The sequence below is a fragment of the Telmatherina bonti genome, assembly GCF_933228915.1.
Source record: "Telmatherina bonti genome assembly, chromosome: 23".
Taxonomy (NCBI): domain Eukaryota; kingdom Metazoa; phylum Chordata; class Actinopteri; order Atheriniformes; family Telmatherinidae; genus Telmatherina; species Telmatherina bonti.
Window position 1 is genome coordinate 24,426,068 of NC_136632.1, and position 10,225 is coordinate 24,436,292.

General features: G+C 39.5%; 1 protein-coding gene across 1 annotated transcript; it reads right to left on the reverse strand.

Annotated features, from left to right (window-relative positions):
• Nucleotides 1–908: 908 nt before the first annotated feature.
• mdm2 (MDM2 proto-oncogene) lies at nucleotides 909–9,884 on the reverse strand. Its single transcript, XM_079263325.1, has 13 exons — nucleotides 9,757–9,884; nucleotides 6,862–6,899; nucleotides 5,830–5,891; nucleotides 5,672–5,746; nucleotides 4,945–5,078; nucleotides 4,792–4,841; nucleotides 4,649–4,704; nucleotides 3,247–3,337; nucleotides 2,973–3,166; nucleotides 2,734–2,865; nucleotides 2,557–2,634; nucleotides 2,313–2,484; nucleotides 909–2,190 (listed from the first exon to the last, which is right to left on the reverse strand). The coding sequence occupies exons 3-13, from the start codon at nucleotides 5,875–5,877 to the stop codon at nucleotides 1,739–1,741; spliced, it is 1,482 nt and encodes a 493-aa protein (XP_079119451.1). The 5' UTR covers nucleotides 5,878–5,891; nucleotides 6,862–6,899; nucleotides 9,757–9,884; the 3' UTR covers nucleotides 909–1,738.
• Between the last annotated feature and the right edge of the window lie 341 nt (nucleotides 9,885–10,225).

Genomic DNA, 10,225 nt, shown 5'->3' on the forward strand with positions numbered 1-10,225 from the left:
CCTGCCAGTAGGGAATTGCAGAAATTGATGTGTGAGATGACCAGAGCCTGAACCAAAAGTCGTGTGTTCTGTCAGGTACGGTCTGATTCTCTTGATGTTGTAGAGAGCATATCGGCAGGTACGGGCAACCGAGGCAACATGGACCTTAAAGGTCAACTGGTCATCCACCATGACCCCAAGATTGCGGGCAGCAGACATAGGAACAAGTGTGATAGAGTCAAGCTTCACACTTAGTTGTGGATGTAAGGAAGGATTGGCTGGGCAGACAATGAGCTCTGTCTTGGACAATTTGTTCTAATTTGTTCTGGAATACACACATTAAAAAACCTATAAATTGAGTCTGTATGACTTTTCTTCTGCTTAAGTGATTTGACCAAGTAGAAAAAGCATAAATTCTGTTATTAGTGTGTCTTATATTTAATGCTGTCTTTGCTCAAAACTTCGTCCACAATCTGATATTTGTCTTCTACCTTCTGTTTAATTCAATAAGAATAAAATAAAGTGGTACAATTTTTTAAAAAAGGACTTTAAAAAATTAAAAATAAGAATGACATCAGTGACTATTCTTCTTCTACAGCTTCCAGTCTGTCGAACAGGCAGGTAGAGATTAAGGTGGCGCCCAGATTCTGCGCTGCTGCGGCTGCCTGGAAAATGATAAACATGTAGCCGCATTTATTCCCCCTCAAACCGATCAATACATTTTGTGCATCCGTGAAAAAAAAAAAAGACCAGTTTTAGATTTAGGCTCAGCTGATTCCTTGATAGATGTCATTTAATGGCAAATATAAAGTTTATAAAATCCACAATCAGATAAAAAAAACCGACAGGCCTCCGATTTAAGAAGTTTATTTAGTTTTGTCTCAGGAACAAAATTTTATAGAATTTAAAGATCTCCTAGAAAATGTGTCTTAAATAAACTCAAACATCTTAAATACAAACAATAAATAAAGATGTCATCCAATACTTTATATTCATGGCCATAAGCTTCCGTTTTCTTCCAGATTTTTCTGAAATTTCCCACAAAGAAAGCAAATTTTCTGGAAAAATATCATCTGAAGCAGCACAGCAAACCTGCAAATAATTAATTTAGAAATTTACTTTGGTTTCTTTCTAGGAAACTTGGTGTGAATGGGATGGAGTTCAAAACTAAACACATCCCACACACACACACACACACACACACACACACAATATGCAGAACTTTACAAGACGTTCAGATGAAAGACGAAGACAAAATTTGCTCCAGTTGGGAATAAAAAAAATTAAACAGTATTTTAACATTCAATATTCAAATATTGTGTATGTGGTGTTGTCAAATTCAGATGACTTTTCAGCTCCTTCATGAGCAGCAGATTAATACGCCACATTAAATAGTCCCAAACAAATGCTGCGTGTTAAAAACCAGAGCTGCTGGGAGGCGATTAAAAAAATCCTGCAGAAGTTATAAACACATGTAGATAAGTACTTTTCAGAGTTAATACACAATATTTCCCAAACTGTTCGTTCTCTTCAACTTTAAACAAAAACTTCAAACATATCTATATTTTTATTAAACTAATTAATAATTAAATGAATGCAGATTTTTTTGGACATTCAGACTCTGGGCTGAGAACTGCTGGGATGAAATTCAACTTTTATTTATTGATATTAATTAAATCTACTGGAAGCAAAAACAAGCCAGGACACATGTCGTGTCTGAGCTGAGGTAGGTGAGGACAGACGGACAGACGGGGGCGTCTCAGCTGAGGTAGGTGAGGATGACCGACTGGATGGGCAGCCTGCACACCGGACACAGCTTGTTCCTCTTCTTTAGCTTCCTGGCGCACACGTAGCAGGACATGAGGTGTCCGGTGCGTCCGTGGACGATGCAGCCGTTCTTCGGCCGGGACTGACAGATGAGACACGGGTCCAAGCACGAGTCCGGCAGCCGCCACTCTGCCGACACACTGCGCTCCAGCTCTGGGACCGATGCTGCCGGAGCAGCTGGTGGGACGACTGGGGAAGCTGGGAGAAGTTCCTGGGAGTCGCAGGAGGAGTAAGAAGATGAAGAGGGCTGGGAGTCGGGAAACCAGAGTTTCTCCTGTGAGGAGGAGGAAGGCTGGGAGGATGAGAGGAGATTCTGTGAATGAGGAGGAGTTTTTGCTCTTTTTCCATCTGGAACGTCGACTCCGTCGTTGTCCTCGTCCAAACCTTCAGGAGAAAAATGATCTTATTCCATCTTTTTAACAAACAATCAGCTGACTGAAGTGTTCATGATGTGTTTAAAACCACTTTTAATCGTAGGAAAAAACATCTCGGTTTGACAGAACTACCTGGAGTTTCTTTGGCAGCTGATTGGCTGGTTGGCTTTGTGGGCAGGGCTTTAGATGCAGGAGTGCTGACGGACACCTCGGGCAGCCAATCGTTGCGCAGAGTCCAGCATCGCAGACAGTTTCTGGGCAGCGGAGGGTTCAGCTCCTCACATATCACACACCGCCAGTAATCCTGAGGTGGAGGTGCACAGTTAGCGCTGAACGACGACGATGATGTTTTACACACACTTGTGATCATTCTCACTGCTTTTGTGATCTCCGTGTCTTCATCAAAGGAGTCATCTTCATCATCATCAGCCTCAAAGATGGTGACCTCGTACACCTGGACACAGGTAGGATGGCTTCATGAGTTAAATGATGCAGTGTAAACCTTTAAAGGGGACTACTTTCGGTGGCGGATGAATATAAATGTGGTGTTTACCTGATCATCTGCGGAGAGAGACGCATCGTCTTCGTTATAATCGTCCGAATCGATGGACTCCACCTCAAATTCTACGCTGAAGTTGTCGCTGTCGGAGTCTGAAGCTGCAACTGTGACCTCTGACCTCTCAGACTAAACACACACACACACACTCCCAGTTAAAAACAATGCTTGAAGTGTTTTTCTGTGTGTGTGTGTGTGTGTGTGTGTGTGAGTGAGAGAGAGAGAGAGAGACTCACTGTGCTGTGCGAGTCAGACGATTGGCTGCTGTGTCTGTCCCGTCCACTTCCCAGCCCACCAATCACACACCACGACAGGCTGTCGTCGAAGGTCAGGGAGTAGCTGTCGGACCTCCTCCTTTTCTGACCTTCCACCTCCTCTTCCTCCTCTTCCTCCTCATCCTCCTCATCGTCCCCGGCTACGTGTGAGGGTCCTGTGGAGATGCGACAGGGCTGAGTTTAAAATCAGACGTTTGTGCTTCAGCTGTGATGAGTCGATGGAGGAGAGTCTCACCTGGGTCGCTGCTCCGGCAGCTCCATCTCCTCCTCCTCCTCCGCCTCCTCCTCCTGTCTGGAGAGGAAGGCTGATTTTCTGCATCTCCCCCCTGAAAAGACGTTTTGATTTTAGTTTAAATTCAGACGTTATTTCCTAAAGCTTCTCCGCCAAAAAACTCCACAATGGTTTTCTTTTCCCTTCTTAGAATTCATCAGATTTCCTCTTTTAAAGTCTCAGAGCACGTTTCACCTCCAGTCCTCCCCAAACACTCGCGCGTGCGCGCATGCATGCGTGTTATTCTGACTAAACATGTCAAATCACAGCAACATCTGGATGTTTCTCCAGTAAAAGGCCCAGTTATGTTCCGTTACATACGTTAATGTGGACGTCTGTGTTTCACACGTCGCTGGTCTCACACTTCCATGTTTTTATGTGACGATGTTGCTTTCAAAGCAGGAATGCACCACTATAAATGTACGTTACAACCAGGGCCGGATTAAAAGTGCACAGACCCCTGGGCCCAGAGTGGTCCAGGGGCCCCCTTCCCCACCACGACATGGTGAAAACTGTGAATGATAAACTCTAAAACAACATTTCTAACATCTCTCAGCCAGTGGTACCAGTAGCAAGACACTGGACCCTGTGGTGTAACTATCTGGCTTTTATTTACATTTTGTTTCATGTCCAAACTACGTGGGCCCTACATGGGCCCCAGTTGGGCGTGGGCCTATAATGCCCATTGGATAATCCGGCCTTAGTTACAACCATCCAAAAACACAAGAAAAAGATGAAAACCACAAAGTTTTTAGCTGTTCTTGATTTCTTTCTGTGTCTTTTATTGTTTGGGTTCTGTGCCTTCGTGGGGTCTTGTGTCTTCCTCTCACCGGTTGTGTGTGGGCTACACAGCTCGACACTTCCCCCTGCCATTTCTGATAGTACCATCCCATTTTCTGCGTGTCAGATAGCTACGCTCCTTGAAAACGGACTAAATTACACATGTAACCCACGCAGGAGATCAAATGGCTCGTTTGTCTGTGAATCAGTTTTAAACATTGAGCATAAATGGGCCTGAAGCTGTTAAATGTTTGTTTCTAACAGTAATTAGATTATAACTCAAACATGAACATAAAACACAGCAAACAAAATTAAGAGGTCAAAAAAAAAAAAAAAAAAAATACTAGGGAACAATCTATATGTTCGATGAGGAGTGGGAAAAAGTGTAAAACTTATTGAATCCTCCCCCTTTTTCTGATTGTCAATGTTGCACATCATATCACACTAACTACACATCATAAATCTACATGTAAATCCAGAATTACAGCTTCAGACATCAGATCATATGCATCAGCCGAGCCCCCATTATAAGGCATACAAGATCTTAACTCACACATAATTACCCCAGACTACATGTGTCCCTTACCTCAGTCCCTCCGGCTGTCTGGCTGTTTTGTGCATCATTTATGTTCGATGTTGAATCTTAAGGAGAGAAACGGTTAGAAAAAAATATGAATGGTGCAACACAAAGAACACAAAGGAAGGAAAGGAAGGAAAAAGTCGTTCTACCTTGGCTTTTTATCACCACCAGGTTCTTTGTGATCATTCCAAACAAAACTCTGAAACACAAACAAGTTTAACCTTCAACAGACAGAATTTATCCAGACAGATGATGAAGTCACCGCAGAGCCAAACGTGGACGCAAACGTTCCTCTGACTCACCGCGGCTCTTTCACAGAGAAGCTGTCGACTCCCAGCACCCGTCCCAGAGCATCCTGAGCACAGTGGACGATGTGCTGCTGCTTCTGGTCGTACAGCTGCTTCTTCATGATGTACTGCCCCAAGTAGAACATCACCTGCAGAGCACCGACAGCCAATCAGCTCCTCACATCCAATCACACTCAAGCAACACGACGACTTTTAGGTTATAGATGTTTATTTCTGCAGGACGGAGCAACATGTGTCGATGCTAAACCTACTATTTAAACTAAATATAAATACAGTAAACAGACTAAATGTGAAAACATGAAGAGCTGTTTTTTTTATCTAAAGACAATAAAAATTTATGTCAGAAGTTCATCTTATGTTACTTATAAATGGAACTTTTTTTCTAAGGAAATCTGACTGTCGGGGGGGAGGGGACATAATTAGCAGAGCTTGACACAGCACAGGTTTGCTAATGATCTATTGATTAGAATCAGGTGTGCTGCAGCAGGGACACGCCGAACACTTGAAGGATTGTGGCGCTGGAGGACCAGAGGTGCCCCCCCGAGTCCGAAAGGGTAAGCTACCCATCGTAATTTGCCCCTACAGAATTACACACAACTGTTTCTAAGAAATAATAACAACCAATTGCAATGTGGCAGTTTTAAGGGTCAACATGTGGTACTTCTCTAAATAATAATATCTTTCCTGACATCAGCAGTAGTTCAGACTCGGTGTTGTGTACCTCCTTCATGGTGAAAACATCTTTCGTGGCTCCTGCGTGTCGCAGCAGAGAACAAAACTCTCCCTTTGGTTGGACCTGAGCAAACAAAACAACAACCCTTCAGCCGTAAAGTAAACAGCAGTTACATGGAAAAAAAACCTGCTTGCAGCTGCTCTCACCAGTTTGTTTTCATTCGTCGTTTCTGTGAATTCTGCATCAGCTGACATGGTGAAGTCTGTTCCTACGCGCACACGCACACACACACACACACACAAACACACACACAGCAGATTATACAAAAATCAATACAGGCCTGAATTACAACACTAAAAACACTCATTTAATCTGAAATTCACCGTCAGGGGCCTTCACATCAATGGTTGCTAAGGGCAACTAAACCAAAGAGGGAAGTTTTGAGCGGCTGTATGATCAGTCACATGAAAACAAATCGCTTTATTTAGGTTTCCCTTACTGGAAACTGTTGCCGTCCACTTTGGAGCCCTAAGTCGACCAATCACAGTCTGCTGTTGTCAAACAGTAAGATTTACTTTCTCAAACACAGTGAAATGGAATGATGAGCATCAAATGCCAATAAACCAGCAACTTACTACGGAATTGGATTGTTTACATGGTCATTTTTCACCAGTCTACAGCAGATTTTACTTTTATTGGGAATTAAAACGTAATTAAACCTCCCATGTAAATGTGGCCAGCTTTCTGTTACACTTTGTCCACTTTAATGAACCTGATTTACAGCTGGTATCATTTAATCAACATTTAAATGTGTATTCAGATGATAATGAAGTTGCATTGTGAACATTTGACTTAAACTTATTGCCGCATAACATGAAAAGATATCAGGAAACATTCATTTGTATCATGTTTCCTGAAATAAAGACTAAATGCATGAATAAACTGAATCATGAATTTAAATGGAAGCTAATGATTATTGCCACAATTGATTTACTCATCAAGAGCATGAAATGTCTAACATTTAAGGTAAATAATACCAAAAAAAAAGTCCCAAACTTGCAGCTATTATTGAAAATATATAGTCTAGAATAATATAGTCAGAACAAAGCAACTTATTAAACCAGTTAAAGAAATTAAATAAAAACAAATGTTTAATTCAGAAAATAAACAAGTTTCTTCTCTTTAACATGTATTTAGTCATTTACACAGTGAATTCAGACAAACATGACATTTCTTACCAGTATTTACAGCAAAAAAACCAGCTCAGCAGCCCATCCTGTGCAAGTAGAAGCAGATAAAGTGCAATCAGAGGGAAGCAGAGCCCGACCACAGCCTCTTATACTTCGGCTCAGACATGTCGGGACTAGATCAGCTGGAGAGAAATTGCCTAACAGCAGCCAATCAGAGCCAACATAGCGACTCCGGTTGAGTCAGCAGCACTACTCTGTTGTACACTCATGTTTAAAGTGAGTAACAGCTGATTTAATCGTACTCTACACAGACATGCCGGGACTAGTCCAGAACAACTCATCCCAGTCCAACTACATGTCTGGTAATAACCTAACCAGCAGTAACCAGGGCTAAATGTAGAAAAATATTAATATCTGACAAGCTGACAGGTGGTTTCTGAGAATGCCTTCAGGAGACTGAAAGCTGATATCACTAAATAACTGGCAGTACATAAACATTTCAGACTAAATTACATTATTTTACTTTAAAAGTTTTATAAGATTTTATCACATGTATTAACTTAACTAGCATTAATTTAGCTCTGCAGGAACATATTTCACCCATACTGAAATGACTAAGTCTGGACATGTCACCCTGTTGTTTTTCCTCAATGCTGTAGGAAGAACTGAGACACAGATTACATTGCAGGTGACCAAACAGACTGAACTCAAAGACCAGAATATCACATGACAGCAGCAGCTAACCTGTCACAATGACCCCACAAATCCTTAAATCAATTATCTGAAAAGTGACATCTGACAGTCATCATGTTGCATAATCACTAAGGTAATTTCCACCGTAACGACCAGATTTGCAGCTGAATAGAAACAAAACAGGCTGACAATAATCAGCATTTTCCCTCTAATATGCTCATTTCTTTTATTTTAACTGACTTAAATGATTAAATCTAACTATTTATCTTTGTTATTCATGTTGAGAATGTAATTCTCTATTTCAGAATAGGTACATTTCTTAAAAAAAAATCAAAAGCCACCCATGAAATATATTCTTTCTACCACAATTATCAGTAATAAACAATTAATTGTAAACTTTAATGAAATGAAAAATACTTTATTGTATTTTCCCTTTGGGGATTAATATTTATTTTATTACATTTATTATATTATTTAAATAATTATTTATTTAAATTATAATATTTTAACCCATTCAGACTGAACACTGGAGCTGGGCATATTGATCTAAATATTGTTACTACTGATACCAGTGAGATTGAAGTTTTTTTTCTTGCAGAAGGCTTTGGTTGGTTTAAAAGCCAAAGAATGTGAATTAGAGCCACCAAATGGTTTTGCTTTTGTTGAGCAAACAAGTATGATTAAGAGGGAAATTGTTATTGTGTTTACAAAAAAGAAAAAAACCCACTTAATTTCAATAACTAGTAATTGTTAGGATTACAATCATAATCCAGTTTAAAAAAAAAAAAAGACTTAAAATTCAAGTATGAAGGTATTTGTATCAGCAATGCTTAACTTGGATTTACTAAACTTATTGAATTAATACCAAAATTTGCAGAATCGCCAGCCTACCAGAAAACTTTATGTAAAACAATCCTGCAAAACGTTAAACTTTGAGTGCCATAGACATCATATATACAGACAGGGGCACCATATGGCGGGGGACTTGATAGGGGTCCAAAAAGATATACAAACTATATATGAAAATCATTAAACCTTGATGAAAAATAAATACTTTTTTCAAAGGTTGTAATAAAATATAACAGTAATATTGACTGATAAACCATTTATTTTAAAATAACCTAGTTAGATGCATACACTGTGATTGAACCCTTTATAGGGCACTCAATAAAATACAATTTCTAATTCAAATTAGAAATTTTAACCCAAATTGTCCTTCTGGTATGAACCAAGACCTACATTCTGTTACATTAACAAAAGAAAAAACGAATATGAAAGGAAACAAAGTGATCAAAAATAGTCACATAAAGGGTTAAACACAGCCCTAGATCTTTATTATTCCCATGAAAAGCATTTTTTTTTTTTAAATGAGCTTGAAGCAAAAACAAAAATCTAAAATTTGCGATCAATTGGTGGGGTGTATGCCTTTGTCTTTCATAGGTCCCCAAAATTCCTGGTGGCGCCCTTGTATATGTATATCTGATGTCTATGGCAAGTGCATGGAGAGGATGGCACGTTCCCAAACAGCTGATTCATGCTGGCACGTTCCCAAACAGCTGACTCATGCTGGACCATCGCCATGACAACACCGGCGTGGTGGAATATATGCCCGGACTTGTTCCGCAGACCTTCCTTCACGACTGTCTCAAAGGAGCTTTCAACAAAACTCCACGTCATTCATCAACTCTGACTGCATTTACTACACGTTTACACACATCTAAAGGAGATCAACAGATATATGCATCTGTTTAAACAACTCAAACACACGGATTATGAAATTTAAGATCATTGCTTTGCTAGCTGCAGACAAAAATACATCTATCTTATTTGGCTGACTTCTGCTTTTTCAGTAAATACAACTACGTGTTAACGTTTGGCTCATATCTGACAGCTATGATAAAAAATTTAACTGTATTTTAATAAATTGTTTGCAAAAATACCCGTGCTAGTTTTCTCGTCGTAGCAAGAAAGCTAACAACACAAACGTGACATTTTAATTTTAAAAGAACTCAAGATCACAGAGGCTGTTAAGATTTTAAGAAAAATTATATAAAACGTTTTTAAGTGTAATAAGTTTAACTTTGTTTTAACCTGAGCAATTCAGCAAACCATGAATCAACAACCAACCAGCGGAGGCAGCAGTCAGGAAAGTCCGAGGCTTTTCGGCCTGCTACAGTTAGCAAGCAGCTAACTGGTCTTTCTTTAGCGTTGAAACTCTGTCAAAGATAAGTTTAACTGTAGTTCACTCACCTTTTCATTAACTGCAAGTCAAATAGTGTTCCAAATAAATATTTAGCTACAGGTTTTACATACAAATTAATTTGTGGTGCTCCACCTGTTTACAGAACTTTCCGCTGAGGAGTTGATGGCGCTCCTGCTGGCCGGAAACTGACACTTCTTCTGTGGTTTAATTAGTTGCAGAGACAACCATAGAAACAACCGTTAGAACTGAGCGGGAGTAATTCACTTTCTCCATTTTAAGTTGTACACAACAATACAACTTTATAATATAAACGTATAATAATAATAATATATAATACTATAAATATATGATACTGTCCATAAATATTGCTTCTTTATATACAGTCTATAGTTTTAAATGATGGAAAAACTGTTTAAATATTCAACAATAACGTGGTAAAAATAAGACATAATTAAACGACTTTTTCTCACTTTAACAGTTAAAGAAGGGTTAATGAATTATTTCGTTCAAATATCA